This window comes from Barbus barbus, assembly GCF_936440315.1.
Source record: "Barbus barbus genome assembly, chromosome: 39".
Taxonomy (NCBI): Eukaryota; Metazoa; Chordata; class Actinopteri; order Cypriniformes; family Cyprinidae; genus Barbus; species Barbus barbus.
The window spans coordinates 15,865,787-15,887,087 of record NC_136717.1 but is presented as its reverse complement, the minus strand read 5'-3'; the positions used below and the strand labels follow the sequence as shown (position 1 = coordinate 15,887,087).

At 39.2% G+C, this 21,301-nt stretch overlaps 1 protein-coding gene across 3 annotated transcripts; it reads right to left on the bottom strand.

Annotated features, from left to right (window-relative positions):
• Window positions 1-515: 515 nt before the first annotated feature.
• On the bottom strand, window positions 516-20,393 carry dcn (decorin). Of its 3 annotated transcripts, XM_079398981.1 has the most exons (9): window positions 19,723-20,112; window positions 16,902-16,976; window positions 14,370-14,622; window positions 8,777-8,889; window positions 7,577-7,790; window positions 4,228-4,341; window positions 4,026-4,119; window positions 2,883-3,021; window positions 518-2,798 (listed from the first exon to the last, which is right to left on the bottom strand). In XM_079398981.1, exons 3-9 carry the CDS (start codon window positions 14,605-14,607, stop codon window positions 2,598-2,600), a joined length of 1,113 nt encoding a protein of 370 aa, XP_079255107.1. In that variant the 5' UTR covers window positions 14,608-14,622; window positions 16,902-16,976; window positions 19,723-20,112; the 3' UTR covers window positions 518-2,597. The 3 variants fall into 3 exon arrangements, with proteins under 3 accessions (XP_079255105.1, XP_079255107.1, XP_079255106.1); XM_079398979.1 differs by lacking the exon at window positions 16,902-16,976 and having other exon boundaries at window positions 516-2,798; window positions 19,723-20,393; XM_079398980.1 differs by lacking the exon at window positions 16,902-16,976 and having other exon boundaries at window positions 19,733-20,039.
• Between the last annotated feature and the right edge of the window lie 908 nt (window positions 20,394-21,301).

Sequence of the window (21,301 nt, the reverse complement as noted above, 5' to 3'; positions counted from 1 at the left end):
GAAAACTATGTATATATATGATTGTGGGTGATGTTTATACTTCTTAAATCTACCATTTTTCATTAATGTAAAAAATGTCCACTTCAATCGTTTTATTATTAATTTTATTCCCACATCTGCTCTACTCTGTAAGCTTTACCTTTCAAGCTCTTGTCCAGTGCAGTGAGGTGATATTAGCTTTTTCCCTCAAGTAAGAAGAGATGCTTTAAACTGCAACATTTGTTAAATATACCACCTCTCACACACTTAGCTCTCTGGCACACGCACGCGCACGCACATATATTTACACATACACAGTCCCACACTGTGTCCCCTCCATCTCTTGCTCTTTCTCACTCCCTCACTCTCACTCTCACTCACTCTCACACACACACACACACACACACACACACACACACACTTGAGTTCTGGAGGAGGAGCTTAATTATTAAAGCTCACATGACAGTAACATGTGTATGAACTGAGAGAGAACTCCGAATAGTGCAGCACAAAATAATCCACAAGAGGACACCAGAGAGAAACGAGAGAGAACCTGCTGGATATATTATGAAATTGAACACACAATAAAAAAAAACCCCACCTGTGTTATAATACATTTACAACACTTCTGCTGTATTAAAATGACCCCAACATATAGATTTGAAAATTAGAATGTATAAAAGTATGTATTTGTTAGTTAATGTTCAATGTCTAGCCATTTCATTGCGTTCTTCATAGTTAAAGAATTTACCTAAGCCAAAAATAATCTTTACTTATATTTTCTTATATTTCTGTTCCTTCTTTTAAAGTGATTTAAGCCTAGAGGCTTAAATCAGGAAATTATATCATATTTTCCATCTCCACAAACGCTACTATTAACTAACATCCTAACAGCTAATCCCTGTGTTTAAACAGACTCGTGACTATTTTTTAATTTTCATAAAGTTTGTTTATGGTCGACCAGGAAACCGCATTTGTCTGCAGTGGTGACTGAGATGACACAATTGCAACTATTCTTTTTAACAACCTGCTATTTCTGTATCAGAGAAACAATTTCCAGGGAAAGAATAATATTTCAGTTCAAAACAGAAAACTGAGAAGAATTCAAGGAAATTAAACCACACAATTAAAATGACAATGTCTTCTTGTGAAAAAAACAAAACAAAAACTTTTTTTTTGCATTTTGTGTTTTTGGACACAATGAAACAGCCACATGAAAGGCTCTGAAAACCTTTGTTCTTTGGACGGACTTTCCCTAAAAGTGTTTTAACATTTTGTGCTTAAGAGGTTCAACCTGAGCAATGGTTGTATATTTCATCTAAATGACACACAGTTTTTTTTGACAACAGAACTAGCACCCAAACGTAACATTTTTACCGTAGCTCTTGAAGGCCTTCTGCGACTGTAGCATCCATCATAGAAAGTTATTTTTAGGCCTCATTCGGTTTCATTTACCTGAAAACCATCCCTGTGCCCGAACAAACCCGGTAAACCACCCAGTGAAAGTTCCCAGAAAGCACGGTGAGAGATTTGACTGTTTATTTGGTTCAAAGACACCTGTGTCGGAGCCCTCAATTGGCCAGAGAGAGAAAGAGAGAGAGAAGAAAGGGATTACCTTTATTGCCGATATATTAAAGTCCAAACTACTGTAAGTGCTTGTGCTTCAAAGCATTGATAGGATTCTTTATACAGCATTTATATACAGCATCTATACAAGAGACATTCATGACTCTCATGAAAGCAGGAGGTGTCCATGTTTACCGTCTCCCTCCCGATCCTTCCAGACTGAAACACAGACGATCAAAAAACACAAAAAAATAAAAGAGAGAAACACATGTACAAGCTCGCACATAACACGGCAGTCACCAGAGCAGAAAAAGCATGCGTATAGGTTCGGGAATCGCGTTCGTCGTAATGACAACATAGTTTATTCTACATCTCGAAGCGCTATATTCACCAGGGTAGAGCAGATGGGATCTGAGGAAACTAATAAACACAAATGCCACCCAAGCGTCTGAACTGAGGCGAAGAGAATCTCGAACAGCCTGACTTCCTGTTTTCTCCCACTTCAATTGATTACGAGAGAAACAACATGACTTTTTTTAGACTTTTAACAGCACAATCTGAACTAGCGCTACACAGAAAGTAATAACTGAATACATTCTAGCATACAAGCTCTTGTTAATAGCACTGGTTGACATGTGTTAACCCCTTGCTGCCCGCTCCGCAGGCCAGCGAAGAACATAGAAGAACATGGCTTAGGTCCAGAAGATCCAAAGTGACCCTCGAAAAAGATCATTTCATTATCAGAGTGATGTGCGCTATTGGATATTCTAAGTGGTCATGGCTTTACTTTCTTTATTTTTCTTTTCTTTTTTTCAAAATCATACATTTTCTGATCTCCTCTGCACTTACACAATATGTATGTTCAATACAATACTGATATGCATTTGTTTATTTGAATATCTGTCCAGTAATCTGCATGTTGAAAATGGAATTGTAGTTTATTTGGGGTTAGCTGAGATATGACATTCAGACTAAGTTATATGTTTGAAAGGATTAGGTCAGACAGGAAGGGGCGGGATGAAAACAGTGACTAAGCCATCTGATTGGATGCTCTATTTCTTTCTGTAGTTGCCCAGTTGAATGGCCGAGCGGTCGAAGACGCAGCGGAAGGTGATGGGCTGGACCTCCCAATAAGGCACTGGGTTACTGAACAGGCTAATGCCTGAGTACATGGCCTTCTTTGTATTATAGCCGGGTGGGCAGAAGTCCTCTGTTCCCACAGCAGCAATCTTGTTGGCATGAAGGTAGATCACCTGGAATCAATGGAACGAGAGCGTGACTACGTGTGACTTAAAGATGCGTGGAAATGGCGTGTTAACTTGTGTGAGATCTCTCACCTGAATGTATTTGTGTTCTGGCAGGCCGGACGGGACTGAAGTCAGCATGTTATTGTCCAGGTGAAGTTCCCTCAGGTGAGGCATGTTGGCCAGAGAGCCATTCTCCACCACACCGATCTCATTGTGGCTCAACCCCAGCCTGAAACCACACACAGTGTTATTAGCATTAATAAAAACTGCAGCGAAAATGAAAACCAATATAAAAATGTGAAGTAAAACAAAAACATGCATATATATATATATATATATATATATATATATCATTCTAATATGCTGATTTGCAACATTTAAGAAACATTTCTTATTAATATCAATGTTGAAAACAGTTGTGCTGCTTTATATTTTTGTGAATACATTTCATAGAGGAAAATTGAAAAGAACAGGATTAACTTGGAACAGAAATATTTTGTGACAATATTTGTGTCATTACTTTCACTTTTCATTAATTTAATGCATCCTTGCTAAATAAAAGTATTAATTTCTCAAAATAAAATAAGATAAAATGCATGAACTTACACTAGAAAACTTAAAAACAACTGTTAAAAAACTAACAATGACAAAGTAACAACAAATTGAAAATAAAAAGAAATAAGAAAACTAATATATATATATATATATATATATATATATATATATATATATATATATATATATATATATATATATAAACCTAGATTCTCAGTACTGTTTTGCTAAATAAAGAAACACTTCTACATATAGAAGTGTCATAAGAATAATGAGACCAACAGCAAAACAATCCTCCAGTGTTCTCATAAAACAGTCTGTATTTGAATCAATACTCTTTTATAACATCTCAGCTGTGATTCAGTCTCGGCATGTACACTGGAAAATCTCTGTAATATGAATGTTCTAATTTCTCTGTGCGATCCAAAGCAAACTGATCCATGCTATGATGTCATGGTATTGGAGTCTCACAGGGTCGTTCTCATGCAAATTCTAAACAAACCTAATGAAGTCTGAATTATTATCTCCTTTGTATCAAACTCTTTCCCTTCTGAGTCAGATTTTGCTGAGGTTTCCAGCTATACAGAGACATATTTAGCTCAAGTCTGCCAAGAAAGAAAATCAACTTTTTGTTTGCATAACAAATTACTAATATATTAACAAGAAAGATGCATTTACTTGGACAGGTTCTTGAGACCCTTCAGACTGTCTGCGGTCACTTTGGTGATCTTGTTTCCATCCAAGTGAAGTTCAAAAAGAGAGCTGGGCAGACCTGAACATTTTTTGAGAGAGATTAATTAAAACAGTGATATTAAACTGGTACAATTCATTGAAGTGAAACGGGCCTCCATCATTATTCACAATAGGGATGATTCTGTACCTTTGGGAATGGATGTGATGTTGGTGTCAGCAATTCGGATGTAAGAAACCCTCTTCAGATCAGCAAAGGCACCATTATCAACTCCAGAGCTACTCAGAGGGTTAGAGCCCAGCTCTAAAATGGGACACAGTCAAAATATGCACTGGTTCATTTTGCAATATTGTTACACTGTTGATTTGATGGTGATTATTAATGTACTATTTACTTTGAGTGCAGAATAAAATAAAAATAAAGAAATAAATAAAATAATAAAATAAAATCATCGTGACATTAAGACTGAGCCTTATTTTTGAAACACACAAAGTGTTATCATCATTAACAAAAATCAAAATGAAAATGAAAACAAAATCGGTCACACTTTATTTTAAGGTCCCTCAATAAACTCCTAATTTGCTGCTTATTATTAGTAAGATAGTTGTTAAGTTTAGGTATTGGGTAGGATTAGGGATGTAGAATACGGACATGCAGAATATGTGCTTTATCAGACTAATAAACAGCCAATATGTTAATAATAGGCATGCTAATAAGCAACCTGTTAATAGTGAGAATTGGTCCCTATACTAAAGTGTTACCACAAAAACTAAAACAAAATTGTGTAGACTAAAGCAAAAGCTAAAACAAAAAACAGTTTTCATTTAACTGAAATAAAAAAACAAAACAAGTGTAAACTGGGAAAAATTAAAACAATATAAACAAAACTTCAAAAACTAAACTAAAATAAAAAAAATTTTGTTTACTTTTTGATACATGGTATATTATATTAGTTTATATAGCATATTACATGGTATATAATATTTATAAAACAGGATAAATACAATTTTTTAATGTGTTATTCTTTTGAGTACAGGATTAAATAAATATGTAATAATGCAGCTAGGGCTGTGCAAATAATCGAATGCGATGATCATGTGCATCTAGTCAGTAAAGCCGGTTCTGTGATTAGTAGTGTTACGTGTGTGCTAACAGGGCAGGCAGATATATCAAACAATGAACTTTACTTGTAGAAAACCTAATGAGTAACATACAACAATAGCGGATATGGGAACAAGGGAGAACTCAGGTTATAAAGGTTCAACGTAATCACAGGGGAACAGAAACAGGTGCGGGACTAATTAACTGATAATCATTGGCAAAACTAGGAGGGCTGATAGAGACAAAACTAAACCAAAACAGAACAGACTCGTGACAGTTCGCCCCCTCCCGGAACGGCGCGTCCCCACGCCGAAAAACATAGTCCAACAGAGGAGGGAGGGTGGGGGTTCAGGAGGCGGGCATGGACTAGGAGGGAGACGTGACACTGACCAGGGGCAAGAACAAACACAGTCCAAAGGATGAAGCCAGGGGGGAGTGCAGGGTGGGAGGAGCCAGGGAGGAGCCTGGAGCAGGAGAAGGCAGATGGCAGTCCAGAGGCCAGCCAGGATGGCGGCTCACGGCGGAGTCGACGGCGGGAGGAGCCATGGTGGGGATGGAACCACCGACACCAGGGGGCCGACTGCCGGAGATGTCGCCGGTGGAGAAGGAGCCCAGGATGGAGCTGACGAGCCGCAGCCAGGGGGACACCGATGGACCGGAGGGCCACGGTGGAGCCGGCGGCTCAGGTGAGTGAGGCGGAGGCGGGGATCCCAAATGACGCGGTGGAGCCGGAGTGACTGAGGACAAAGGTGGAGCCGGAGGGAGGGAGGAACCCGACGGAGCCAGAGGAATGGAGGGATGAAGCGAAGCTGGAGGAGTGGAGTTCCGTGGAGTAGTCAGGGGGACGACTGACCAAGGCGGAGCCGGAGGGACAAGGGAGCCCGGCGGAGCTGGTGGAATGAGGGGCCACGGTGGAGACAAGAGCCAAGGTGGAGCCGATGGATCGGAGGGCCGAGGCGGAGTCCGGGTCTCGCAGGCTGGAGGCGAGGACTGGGGATCCTCCAACCCCGAGGTAGCTGATCGCAGGGAGACCCGAAGCTCAACCGATCCACCGGACATGGCGTGCTGAGGGTGAGCTGAGGGGCCTTCCTGAGGCAGCTGAGGGAGGACTGATGGACTGGCTGACTGGTACAGAGGAGGCGGGAGTGGGAGGCTGGGAGGGACCTTCAAGACACTCGAGGAGCTGGCTGAGGAAGGGGTACAGGACGGAACCAGCGGAGACACAGGAAATTCAGGACTGGGTAATACCTCCTCAAACCAATCAATAAGGTCCTCTTCGAAGATGTCCAACAGTTCCTCAAAATAGCCTCCAGAAACCAGCTGTTGCTCACCCTCAGTGGTGGAAGCGTTGGCTGGGGATTTATCCATTCCCTCGATCTCCACTAAGACTCCCACGACGCACGATGTTGCCGGCTCACACACCTGGTCAGTCGCGTCGAGTATGGTTTCCGGGGCGATGAGTGGCTCTGTCACCTTCCACGGTGACGGCTCTATCCTCGCGGCCGGCTCAGGCTCTGCGGCTGCGGTGGGCTCTGGCGAACTCTCCTTGCAGCGAGATGGTGAGGGCTGGCTGGGCTCTGGATCGGGAGTGGGGCTGGAGCTGTCCTCAGCAGGGCCGACGGAGAAAAACAGTCCATTATTCTCCAGCACCCACTTCACGCAAGCTGCGAAATTCTCTTTGGGACCGTTCGCTGGTAGGCGTGCCTTACACTGCTCGCTCAGGTTGGCGATGTAGAATACACAGAGCGAGCGGTCCTGGAAGTGTGTAAGGCACGCCAGGTCGATAAAGTCCCTCGTGTGTTCCTCCAGCGAACGGTCCTTCTGCTCCAGGCACAGGAGTTGGACGGCGGGAAGATCCATTCCGGGAGAGGGAGAGAAACAAAAATAAACAAAAGAAAAAGCCGCTAACTAAACTGTTTCGGTCCGCTGTTCTGTTACGTGTGTGCTCCTCCGAAAGCAAGGCAGGACAAGGCAGGCAGGCAGATATATCAAACAATGAACTTTACTTGTAGAAAACGTAATGAGTAACATACAACAATAGCGGACATGGGAACAAGGGAGAACTCAGGTTATAAAGGTTCAAAGTAATCACAGGGGAACAGAAACGGGTGCGGGACTAATTAACTGATAATCATTGGCAAAACTAGGAGGGCTGATAGAGACAAAACTAAACCAAAACAGAACAGACTCGTGACAAGTAGTAAATCTCTTTCACATGCTATCAGATAAAGCGGCATTTACTACACAGCGCCATAGTTCACTGACAAGCTTCACAATACTGTGATTTACTACTAATCACAGAACCGTTTTTATTGACTAGATGCGCATGATCATCGCATTCGATTATTTGCACAGCCCTAAAAGCAGCTAACCTAAAATGAGCTATAAAGCCACTTGCACATATGGTTTACTAATAAACATAAACAAAAATTCCTACCCATGACGATGACATTGGCCATGCCGGCAAAGGAGGACTTCTTTATCTTGTTAATCTGGTTCTCGTGAATGCGCAGCTCCTGCAGGCTTTTCGGTATGTTAGCAGGAACATCCTTCAGGAGATTCTTGGACAGGTAGAGTCTCTCCAAATTGATCAGAGAAGAAAAGGCCTTGGCATGAATGATGGTGATCTTATTATTGACCAGGATGAGTGTCTGAGAAAAAAAAAGACATTCCTTTAGAAACTTTACGGAAGATGCAAATTATTGGTATAATTATTTAGTTATTAGTGTTTAAATGCACAAAGTTTTAGTTAGTCAGCCTACAGCTGTTTCAGTGTTTGTGTTCAAATCTGTAATATTCTTTTCACTCCTGACATTCAGTCATAAAAAGTTCACTAGCTACTTGCTATAATCTATACTACATTCCAGTGCATAAAAGTCTTAATTTTTATGTTCTGATTGCATTTGGATCCAGGCGCCATGTGGATGTTGAGCTTGGAAAGTGAAAAACGGCAAAGGGCCCTCGACGGGAGGCTGCATATTTATTGAAGTTCAGGAGGCTGGACAATGGATCTACTCCAAAAGTGAATCATTACACTTGTGCACCTGGGAATGACACATTTCTCACACTGAGAGCTGTTTTCTGGAGATGATGGATTGGAAACACACGGAGGATTTCACATTCCGGTTTATGAGTTTGCCTGAAGCTCTGTTTTGTAATGGGTTTCTGAATATCTCCAGATAATTTTTTGAAGTGTTTTCGAAAAATTAGAGCAGATATTTGCCTTCAAAGATCGATGTGGTTGCAACACATAGTTCTAGGACCCAATTCCACATTTGGCAGACAAACAGCATTGGAGTGTTTTTTCTGGAAAGTTTTTCAGTGCTGCTCAAGCATTTGTTTTTGGGAAAATAATTACTTTTCTTTTATGTGAAATGAGGCTCGCAAGTGATTTGGACTTTATGTTCTCTGCATTGAACTGACGCTTTCAAGGTCGTAGCAAAAACATCACGCTGTCACTTCCAGTTATCAGCAGCATGCAGCCAATTGATCCCAAAATGCATATATCAAAGTGAAACAGGATTTGTCCCATGAGGGTTATTTGAATTTAAAAGGGGACTGAGAAATGTCATTGCTTCTACGATTGCTTAGGCAATTAAAGAAAATGCGAGAAAGAGTACGCAATTGAATATCTCACTTGGAGACTCTTCAGGCCTTTGAAGTCGTTTTCTCTGATCTCTGAGATCTTGTTGTTCTGCAAATCCAGGAGAGTGGTATCAAGTGGAATTTTTTCTGGAACGTTCTTCAAACCTGAGAGACACAAAACCACAAGCAATAAGAAAAATGACACTGATGAAATGGGATATGAGCTGATCTGGGCTTTTATGGCTAGAATATACTTTGAAATCAAATCAGCTGTAGACATACAGATTCTTGTCCAACACAACACGAACAGAAAAAAAAAAATCTTTGAAGAGTGTAAATGGTGGTACTAAATAGAGCAGCCACATTCTTGAAAAACATTTCAATTACAGAAAGAATGTGAACTCTGGAGTGGTCTGGGTTTTGGATGAGCTCCAGCCATCATTGTATAGACAAAACCTTTTATAGAAACTTTTCTATTAACTTTTATGAGCTACTATTCTAAATGCGTAACTAGAAGAATTTCTTTAAAAAAAAAGGGACACTTTTTTTTTTTTAACTGTAAATATCTTATATATAATATCATTGCTTAAGAATGAATTTCTCTTCATCTTTATTCATCTCATAATCTGAATTATAAAATATAAAAATAAAATAAAACTTCACGAGCTACAGGGCCTGAGCAGTCCAGTCGATTAAGTACAACTAGAAAGTACTTAAAACACTGAAAACAGCATCAAAATGAACAATAAATCAACTCCTTACAAAACCAGGAGGGTTTCATAAGGACTCCATGGATTGAAAAAAAAGCCTGAATGTGCAGTTGGACACCAGACCAATCCATTTCCAAAGTGCAACACAATGAAGAGTTATGATGATGGTTCACGTAAGTTTTAGTGTTTCGAAACAGTTCTGAAAGTTAAGCCAAATATCTCACAGTTTTTCTTGGAAGGATTATAAAAGTTGTGCGATGCTGTCAACTGAAAAAGCTGACATAAGATTTCCACACAAGGGGAATTTGTTTTTGCCAACAGTGGACGACAGTGTGACACAGCTTTCATTATGTGCTGCAAACCAGGTTACATGAATGGAATATACAGTGAAAACCAAAACATATGGTAACACTTTATTTTAAGGACCAATTCTCACTTAACTAGTTGTATATTGGCATGCATATTACAAGCATATTTATTAGTAATTATAAAGCACATATTTAGGCTTTATTATACATGAATTTATTTTGGCCTCGTACCTAAACTTAACAACTACCTAAACAACTACTGCAAATTAGGATTAGTTAATAGTTAGTTAATAGAGAGAATTGGTCCCTAAAATAAAGTATTTAGACACTTCCATTTGTATTAATGTTTTTGCATGATATAACAAAAAAATATCCAACCAAGTGGCACATATTTTGAATTTGGGGCCACCGTGTATCATAGTGTTTGCTTCAAACATAAGAAAAACATAGGAAAAATTAGGTAAACACACATGACACATACATACACATAAATATATCTGCTCTAGCAACTCTAAAAGCTTTTTAGGCAGAACCTCACACAAACATTGTTTGGTTTGGTTTTGTGGTGAGTTTCCTCATCACTGCATGTGTATAAACAGTTTAAGAATATGTCCCTGTTAATTATATAACCACAGAGGACACAGAGATCACAGCTAGACGTATCACTGCTGCTGAGATATCTCACATATGTTCCTTTCATTTGTTCGGCTGTTCCTTTCGTGTCGTTAGTTTCATTTTCTAGTGGCTGCATGTATCTGCCAAAATCAGGGCAATCAATTTAGGTTAAAATGTGTTTTACTACAGACTATATTATCAGTATATAATCCTAAAAAGTTGTTTGAGTAAATAAGTTCAAATTTGAACCCAAATGGCGATGAGATAATCAGAATGTGCAGTCCATTGGCAACTCTTATGGAACAAACATTAAACTATTCAAAAACAAATTGTCCTCTGTGGTTAGAAATACTGTTTAGCCACTGAAATCAGCAATTGCATCAAAATCAAGAGCGGAGAAAAACACAAAACCATTATTAACAGACTCGTAGATGCTAAACTCATTCCTATATTTCTTTTACTGGTAAAAACATGGGATACTGTTTGATCCACAAGATTTTCACAATGGAAATCAAACTACACTGTGGTCCATAACACTCAAAAAATGAATATTTTCTCACACTTACAGCCCGTTGTTAGGAAGTAAAAACACAAGCGGGCCCTTAATCAAACTTTCCTATAAACAAATTAATATTTGCCTTTAGCTGTTCTTGGGTTCTGGCGCTATTTCCAGACGGTTTTCCCTGCAGCTGCAGAGCTGTATACACTGGGTCACATAATTCACTGAAAAGAGGTGAAGTTAGATGGAGAACAGGCCTGTCGGCACACCTATTCCCCCTCCCTCCATTCTTTCCCAGGTCTGTTTCGTGCCAAAAGACCTGCGGAGCAGATGAGCACCGGAGGCCTCAAATATTCACTCTTCTCTTATTTGTCCTTGTTCTCTGTCCCATTTTCGTTCTCGTTCTTTCCCTGTCCACTTTAACTGGGGCTGAGTGTTAACATTACAATAGAATTACTGAGAACTGCTGTTTTGCCTGGTCAACAGTATTTCTTTCCAAAAAGACATTCTGTCTATCAAACAGACCTCTAAATTTCCTGTTTATAAAAAGCTACGCTAACTGAGAAAATGTGTTACAACACATGTTAGTTACACTACAATACAGGATAAAGCATCCTGGGAAATGCTTTATTAACCCTTGTTCACTCTATGTTCTGTAAATTCATAATGCTGTAAATATTACATAATCATTTCCTATTTTAATATGATCCTCTGACTTAATCAAAACCCTGTAGGCAATTATTATTGAAGAATTAATCTATCTGTGATATCCATATATAGTAATGTTTCTGTTTGGTTTACAAATACAATATTGTACTGTATTGTTGTTGCTAACATAAACATAATGCTCACACTTTATTTTAATATATATCGCCATTAACAAACTATTAACTGCAACGTTTTACTCGATAAGCTCCTAATTTGCTGCTTATTAATAGTTAGTAAGGTAGTTGTTAAGTTTAGGTATTGGGTAGGCTTAAGGGATTTAAAATATGGTCATGCAGAATGTGTGCTTTATAAGTACTAATAAACAGCCAATATGTTAATAATAGGCATGTTAATAAGCAACTAGTTAATATTGAGAATTGGCCCCTATACTAAAGTGTTACCAACATAACTACATTCACATATTTCTTGGAAGATCTGATGCTTAACATGTTTAGAAAGGGTAAAAAGGGACCTTATATCAAAGAACATCAGGGATAATGGCAGAATAATTGAGAAGGATCAGTCAACTATGTGTTGTTTCTAATACTCTTTTCTGTGTAGATCACAGTGACCCAGCAGACAGGGCAGGTTTACAGGAAGAGAAGCTGTATTCTTTTGGAAGTAACCTTATAAAAGAACAGTCTTGACTTTTTCACTTATTAACAAACACACGCCTGGGGATTCAATTAGGAAAATGAGGCAGCCGTCTGGAGGTTAGTGCCTAGTCATCTATGGAAGTGAGGGCAGTTAACAGCATATGAAAACATTTAAAGTGGTTTTGAAAAAGTGACATTAGTAATTCAATGATGACTCAACAATGGGCAGATCAAACAAAGAGAGAGGTTTTGTTCATGGCTGCTTGGCCTTAGACAGTTTTATGTCATGAAATAAGTGGCATTAGGTGTAAACTATGGAAATGGAAAGGAAAACAATGAAACATGTTAACCAGCATGAAAAAAATAGATAAAGACAAACTTTGATGTTGGCTTGACAAAGTCTTTTCTGAAAGTTTTAAATTATTTTACAAGCTCAACATTTGAAGGTTTTGCAGGTCGTACAGTCGAAAAATAGGACCATTGCAAGGGAGTTCTGGGTGCCGTATTGCAGTCACAGAAGCCAGCAAACAAACTACCCGAATTAAAAAGCCTCAGAATAAAACCCTTGATAGCTATGTTTCCATCACCCTGTTTTTATGTGAATTCCGAAGTATCACATCAGAAACGAGTGATGGAAATTACTTGTGTGAAAAAGGGTTAATGCGAGGAATGGGAGATGGAATAAATTCCTTGATGCACATCAAAAAAGTCATGTAACTTTGACAAACCAGCATCTGAAATGTTGTTATGGTCATTCTGAAATTCCTGAGCAAAGTCTATCATCAAAGTATTTCTGAATAATTGCTGTCTTCACGACTGCATTCTCAAACAGCAGACATCCCCCTCCTAAAGCAATAACCACATTTATTGTTTCGTCTGCTCAGTCTGATGGAAATGATTATTTTCAGTGGCTTCTACTACTTTTCTTAGTGATATTTAGTGATGATTTTGTTCTCTTTGACTCGTTGGATGAAAGCTGTGCGTAGTCACAAATGTTTTATGCGATATTCCAATTTTGTTAAATTTGGATGGAAACCCAGATTATGACCAAAGGCATATTAAAATGCAGATAATTGAACTCATCAATTTATGACAGCTTGTTGCCTTCTATTTTATCATGTTCTCACGCAGTGAAAAATGCATCACGAAGTAAAGAGGAAACTGACAACATGCCGACAGACAAGACAGAGCAGGTTACTTCTGGTATGAAATAAAGTCTTAAGTTTCAAATTTTGTCATTTTTTTAAGAAATTCAAACAATAAATACCATTTTGTAGCATGCTCTTTAATGTGTCGTGACAGATCGCTGTAGTGCTTCAGTTCAAGCGGCACGTGAACTGATCATCTTTTCATATTTACTAGTAAAAGCACAAATAAACATGAATGAACATTAGAAGGTATTTTATTTCAACAGTGGAAAGATGTCCATACACACCATTTTTCAAGTTTAAAGGTCTTTGCACACGGAGTCCAAAATTTTTGCATGATAAAAAATAAATACAACCAAACGTTGTGTCAATCACGTTTACACACTGCCTCTGAAACTTTAGTCCGTAATAAAAAAAATTCTGATTGGGTTTGATTTTCTACATTTTCACATCCATAGCAAGCATTCTGACTCAGTGTGCAAGGTTTCTGTGCGTGACGATGAATACAAAAATTTCAAAAGAAAATTTCAGACTCAGTGTGCAAAGACCTTAAGACCACTGAAGTTAATCTACTCTCCTGACTGGTTTGTTTGGCGGACAAAATGGTGGATTCAGAGATATGATTTGTCAGATCGCCTGTCAATCAAGCTCCCTGCAAAAGGTCACTTGTTTCTGTTAGGTGTCCTTAATCTGGCAACCCTCATGAGAGTCAAGTCTGAGGAGGAGGAGGAGGAGGGAGAAACAACCGTCTCTAATATTTTGAAATTGGACTCATTTCAACCGCTAGCTGTCAATATTACATACTGCACCTAAAAATTACAGCTTGCCAGAGAAAGTACTTTCCAGTTTTATGACCAATATGTAGGCAGATATCAAACAGATAGCGAACAAACTGTTGCCAAACTCGGAAATTTGACTGGCAAATGCCATCAAGTTTGTTATTGTCATTGATCATTGCTCACATCCAGCCAGAAACACTAACAGTGATTCTTAAAAAAAAGTGTCAAATAGGCAATGCAACTTTCATCAAGCAGTCTAGTCTAGTGTCATAAAGTCGTTACCTAGATCAGAACACTGGGACACTCGCAGATGGCACTGGCACCGGAAGGGGCAGAAAGGTCCATCAGGTCCATCGGGTAGCAGTGGAGGAGGCGTCTGAACAGGTGGTTTACGAACTGGAGGCAAGGGAGAGCCTGAGCCCGGCTCGTCCTCCATCATGAAGTCCATGAAGCCAGACTGACGGAAGGGCAGAGCCCAGCATACTGACACCAAAAGCAGGGAGAGACAGGCCGATTTCATGTTGCTGATGGAGGCCTAGAGGGTAAAATGGAGAAGAGAAAGGGTTAAAGGTGAGAGAGGATATGCTGGGTGGCATCTCAGGACCTGTGATGGTGAAAGGTTAAAAGTCAGATGACAGATGTAGAGCGCATGAATGTGACTGAGCAATGTGGGTGATAACTAGGCAGAGGTCAAGGGTCAAATTGAGGTGTATATTAGATTTTACAGGTCTCTGATTACTCTTGTTGCAGCTTTTCATGCTGTTAGACTGATGGTTAGCTTATATGACTTTTAAATGCATTTTAAACGCCAAACTAAACTCCATAACCAAACTCATTCTTGCCCTCATTCAGACAAAAAAAATAACCATGTTCTCTCTCAAATTGAGTGCCCAAAGCTGTCCATGAGCCCATACATAAACATACGTTTGAGGAGCAGCTGGACGTCTCTGAACAACGAGGAAATTGTAAAGTAGGTACATAAACTCCCAGAGCTCAGTTCGACTTTTCAGGGTCATCTCAGGTCCATGTAATCAACATACAGCATAATTACAGTAGTTCAAATCCTCCGTGCGGCCACGTCACTTGGATAGCGAATAACCACTGTGCCTCTGTTGTTAAACTCTGTAAACCCAGAGCTTGACCTTGACAAACTTCTGGAAAATAGCTTTTCTTAATTTCAAAGACAATGATACATACATTCAATCTATATAGATCTATATAACATGAACTTTGTGATATATTACTTTGAGGAACTGTAAAAAGACTTCACAATCGCAATTATCTACAAGCACAGAAAGTGTAGATATAACAGTTTCTCTCAAAAGACTAAGAAGTCTCAGAAGAAAACAAAAAAAAAAACGGCAAGTGACCTTCAACCTTGAATTCTCGTCACTGTTGATTTGCATCACGGGAGAGCATGTTGAAACAATTTTCTGAGGTTCCTTTAGCTCAACCAGTATCCATGTTTCAAGAAAAACAATGAGAAATTGTAGTATTATTCAGCGGCATTTCAAAACAACAACTTGCCGACCTCAATTTAGACATGCTATTTAATTTAATACTACGTTTTCAGACCTGGATTCAACATCCATCACATCAGACACCTTTAATTACCTTTGACCCAGTGGGCAATGAGATGCTTTGAGCAAACACACTGCAGTATCACTTTGCCCTTTAACATTGAAGTATTTGGTAGATTTACAGTGCATTCAAGGTAGTTTTATGCTTGTGCGTTCCTGGGAATTGAACCTATGACCTTGCGCTCTATCGGTTGAGCCACACAAACCTTTTTTTCTATATGTATTACCAGCAGGAATGAACCCACTGTAGGAGTTTAGAGCCTCAGGAGCTGGTCAGCAGTATGAAAAGCCCTCTGAGCATTACAGGCTGTCACCATGAGCAATTCTGTTTGCAGGGGGATCATGGGAGGCTGTTGCTGCATTTGAGTTGCGTCCTGTCAACAAACCACAGGCTGCTATGAGAGCCAGGCAAACAGACAAGACAGATTGATGGTGTCATGGCTTTGTTGGGAAAAAAACAGGCAGGGTACAAAGTTCACAATTACCAATCATAAAACAGGAGTAAAAATTTGCAATAACTTTATAAGGAACTGCAGCATAATACTTTTAGATTTGAACTAAAACCACCCAAACGAATCACAATGTGTGAACATGGGAGGTATTGGCTGTAGGTCAAGTTTGTTTCTAGCACACATACATTTTTTATGTGTTTGCATAGATACTGAATGACAAATTATTAGTATTTTGTTATATTGACAGCCTCTAAAAAATTTTGTCCAAGCACTTTGTGAATGCACAACTTAAGAGACCTACAAATATTTATGAATCCTTTTAGATTCATTGAATATTGAATTTATGCAATCAACAGTTTGATTCATTTAATTCAATCAATAAGATTACTTAATGTCATCTGCATCATTATATAACCGATTATTCTCTGTAATTTATGCTTTTTTTTTTTTTTTTTCAAAATGAAATTTTTTTAAATTGTCTATATATTTTTTTTATACGTTTACTTGTCTCAATGTGACAACGATTATCAGAACTGAGTTTAAATCAATTTTTCACAGACACAGTTCTGTGCATAACTACTAGCTTCTTCCAGGCTGTTACAGGCCTTCGTCTTTGATTTCTCTCTGTCTGCGGGTCGGGCACCAATCTGATCCAGCTGAAGTGTTTCACAGAACCCAAAATCAGCTCTAGCCTTTTTCTGGTCTTATAAATGTAGGCTTGTAATGATTAAGAGGAGACAGGAAAATTTCCACTTTTCCTCTCTTTCTCCAAGCATTTCTACCTTTCTTTTCACTCTCCCTTCTTGTCTTTCAGGATCTTGAGGTCTGGGTTGTGTCACAGCAAGTCTGATTTGTCTCTGCAGAGAAAAAGGGAGGGTTGACACTTCTAGCTTTCTCTCCCTCAATCAACCAAATCTTGTCTTGTTGCAAATGTCCTTAAAACAAGATAAATTTAAAAACCAAAAAACATGGGGACCTGATTTGATAAAACATCTTACATCAATAATATAGGCAGTGTAGACTATCACCAGACCTAACATAAATATACACACATACACACACTAATTTTGAATTGAATCTCAAGACTGCTCCACCACAGGCAGCTTATGTTACAGAAATGTAACATTAGTTTGTTCAGTAATTATGGTTTTGTACTGTAGTATTCAGACTGCATTATGTCTGAGAAAGGTTGACTTATTCAAAGCACTATTAGTGATTTATGAGATAGTGTGGCGGAAGATGAGGTAATGTGATCAAACTCAGTTTTTATGTTACTGTTTATTAAGAAGTAATAGTAGAAAATGTGCACGTATAAACATTAAAATTATCTATTGCAGTTAACTATATGCAATGTATGAATATCTAAACATTCCAAAATCAAGATATTTATTTACTTAAAAGGTAATAAGTCTTGCTTTCTGGGGAAAAAAAGTAATCAACACACTTTCTTCTCTGCTCACACACACACACACACACACACACATTGACCTGTTGCTCCTTTCAGCAATGACTCACAGAAAGGTATTAACAGGCTACAGGACATTTAAAACATGTGTGCTCCCTTCATTTTAAAACATACACATAGACCAGTCTTATCATTGCACCCCGAAACCTGCCTTTTATTTATGAAAGCATTCTTCCACTGAGAGCTCTAAAATATCCTGAATTCCCCAAACACTGAGAGAATGTTTCAGAAATGTAATTATCTGCTCATTCCAACGAGTCATGTGTCAAAACAAAAGCACAAAAAGATATAATACCCAATGTGCAAAAGCCTAAAAAATGTGGACTTAATATTGAGCTCAACAAACTGCACTCCTGGACTACACTAGCATACAAGAACTTCAACCACTCTGCCCTGTGCGGTCAGGCTGGTTCCAGACCACTAAACCAAACTCCAAAGCCACTGCCAGAGCACAATTAGACTTTCTCACAGAAACCCATCAAATATGGTTGTCTTCAATTGTACCTACCCAAAAGCCACAAGAAGTTATTCAGATTTTGAATAACTAAGCAATTATATGCTGAAGGACGGCTGATTATTTTGGCCCAAAAATGAATGAATAAAGGTTTGAGCCCATGACTATGACTATAATGTATCTAAGACAATCCCAGTTGCTCACATTTGCATTCAAGCACTCTTATACTCATCCTCTCAGTTCCTTTTTCCAAGGCAACTGCCCATCTGTCATAAGCAACTGCTTTGACTTTGGTCCAAAGCTCCCGTGTCTTTTCCTCAAAGGGTTAAAAAGCAAATAAAGAGAGGAAAAAGCAGGCAGTGACCAGCATGGCTACCATTTAATGACTCTCTCTTTCTAACATCAAATAGTTGGAGCCAAATGGAGACCTTTGGCTTCCAAAGAATACTTATTGCATGGCCCGAGGACACTACCTTTGAAGGGAGGAAGAGAGGGACGAGAGTTTCCTGTCATGGTACAAACTGTGTACGTGAGTTCTGTTCGCAATTAGTGAAAGTTGTAAACCATACAAAAGAGGATAAAAACCCAACCCCAAATCAAACCTCAACTCCAACCCCAACAAAATAGAAATACATGACCCAATTAACACAACTAAAAAGCCTGCTGAATCTGTCTTAATCCTCGGCTGCCTCTTCCTTGCCCCCTCCCCTAAATGTTTTGAGTTAGCTGGGAATTTTGTGGTGGGATTACCAGGAAGCGCCTTGTCAGACTTGCGATTGGAAGGAAGCTATATCATTAAAGGATTAATGAGACATCAGTCCCACGCCCTCACTCTCTCCATCTCTCTCTTTTTTTCGTTCAGAGTGCTTTCATCCTTCAGCAGATATGGCTCAAGGCACTTTGGCTTCCACGCCATGGATAAAGAGTTTAGGATGCAACTTCAAGCGAGTGGAGGCAAGCAGATACAGAGCGAGGCCAGAGGATGAAATGTCTCTCCAGACAGGTCTATCCGAGGAGAGAAATCCTCTTGTGTTTTAAGGCCTTACATGAACTCTTTCTAAATGCCAAGTGGCGCGCACAAAAGGAAGAAAAACTTGGATGGAAAACTCAGGAGCAGAGAGAATAAGGGCACTCGAAAAGTTAATGGCTTTTTCACAACAGTGAGTTTGTGTGGAGGGGTTTCAAAGAGCAAGGATACTTGTCACAATTTGGAAAAGTCGGAAAAGGTCTTATCCTTTCCAACTTATCAACAAAGAAAATCACCTCAGCATGACCAATCAGTTTGCATGAACATACACTTTTCTGGCTTGAAATTTTCTCATCAGAATGCAACCTTAATCCACATGCAAAGCTATTAAACACAGGAGGCTTTAAAATAAAAGCACTTGTATCATCGACACACTCATGTATTCTCTCTTTTGCATTAAATTTCTTGAATTAATTTATCTAAAATATGCCAGAATGAAGCAAATTCACTGAAAACTTCCAATGCAAAGTCCTCATTTCTGCTCCAAGCCCTAATGAACTGCAGAAACCACAAAACCGCAGATTCCCGAAGGGTTATACCCACATTTCATCAGTGTAAACCATCCACCTCTTTTTGATACGGTCAGTCTGTTCTCTCAATCAAAATCCCTGCTTTTCATCACTCAGAGGAGGAAAGATTAGGGTGAGCTGATCTTACCTGCACGTACAGGAGCTTGTAGAGCTGCAGACGAAGATCCGCAAATCCAGAGAGGGCTAGAGCCGATGTGCAGCGCGGCAGGCCGAGGGCTGATCGCTGTGTGGACGCCTGCAGCCAAGATCAGGCAGGTGTGCTCTGTCACGGGGGGAGGGGATGGAGAGAAGGACAGAGAGGGAGAGAGAGAGGACGAGTGGAGGGAGGGAGGGAAGAAAAGGAGAGAGGGAGGGGTTGATTTCTTCGTCCTTTTCAAATGAGACAATTGGAGAAGAACTTCCCCCGGTCTGGAGCGGTCCAAATGCAGTTGGAACTAGAAAAGCAAGGGGGAAAAAAGTTGGGAGACGAGAGGCTGCGACTATACAGGCATTGGCAAGTTCCCATACAGTGTCATCTGGTAAAGATAGGGAATTCTGGATACGACAAAAGCTGCTCGGCTCCCTCCCTCTCGTAGTCTTTCGGCGGACTTCATGCTGGGTTTTTTTTTTGCGTGGTGGAAACATTCCCCTCCTTTCCACCCACCATACTTTTGTTTCTTTTGAAACAAGAAACTTATTCGGTGACCCGTAACCTCAGCCGCACACACACGTACAGCATTTCCAAATCCGCATTAGGCTTGTTTATTTGTACGGAGTAACAGGCATGGAAGTGCATTGAATGTGCAAATGGAGCTACCCAAAATGGGGAGGGAGGAGCTGGCTTGAGTTCAGCTAGTTACTGAAATCAGGACCCAGTTTTTCTTCTCTCTCTGTCTTTCTTTATCTCGGTTATTCTACATTTCCCTGACTTTCTCTTCTTTTCTGTCTAAATTGAAAGACTGGGTTGAACTGGTACGATTCAATCCTCCTAAATCAGATTGGGCTTTGGGGATTTTCTGGCACACTTTTTGGAGACGGAAAAGATAAGCTGTACATTTGGATAGGGGTGATTAGGATTTCAGTCTCAAAGCCTCATTCACACTGATTTTATCACACCGCTGCATGTCCTGCATTACGGGTTATTTGAAAAGCTTTTGAAAATCTCATCACAAATTAGATATAATTCAAGTACAACTAACATGCCATTCAACTGTGGCAATGAATCAGGTTTTTACTGCTAACAAATAAAAATTTAGGAGAGGAATATGTTATATGAAGTGCATCATAATTTATATAATGATAAATTATCTATTAACTATGAATAACTGTCAACGCAAAAAATAAAATCACTCAGAATGACAATTTGTTTCACTAAATAAAATGTATAAATTCAGCCTGATCCCATTCATATTCATAGGTATTATACACACACATTTTCATATGTTTAGACATAACCTGTAACACACAATATGGATGTACTAAAATGCAAAATTATTTGCATATGCACATCTTTAGAAACTTCAAATATTCACAAATCCTTTAAATTACATTTTCTTTTAGAAATATGTTTTCAATCCCCCTGCAGCACACTTATAACAATCCTAATTACTTCTTCATTTATTTTACTTTATTTTTAAACTATGTATAATAAAATATTAGAAATCTTACAGAACTGGAAAAACCGTTATTCAATAAAGACAAAAGTAAATTAATATTTAATTAAGATG

What these genes read in the sequence shown, in the direction of transcription:
- dcn (XM_079398979.1), bottom strand. Translation starts at nt 14,607, where the DNA reads ATGAAATCGGCCTGTCTCTCCCTGCTTTTGGTGTCAGTATGCTGGGCT. An exon ending in CATCACATCCATTCCCAAAG is followed by an intron (nt 4,120 to 4,227) that starts GTACAGAATCAT and finishes AAAAATGTTCAG; the next exon opens with GTCTGCCCAGCTCTCTTTTT. An exon ending in GGTCTCAAGAACCTGTCCAA is followed by an intron (nt 3,022 to 4,025) that starts GTAAATGCATCT and finishes GTGTGGTTTCAG; the next exon opens with GCTGGGGTTGAGCCACAATG.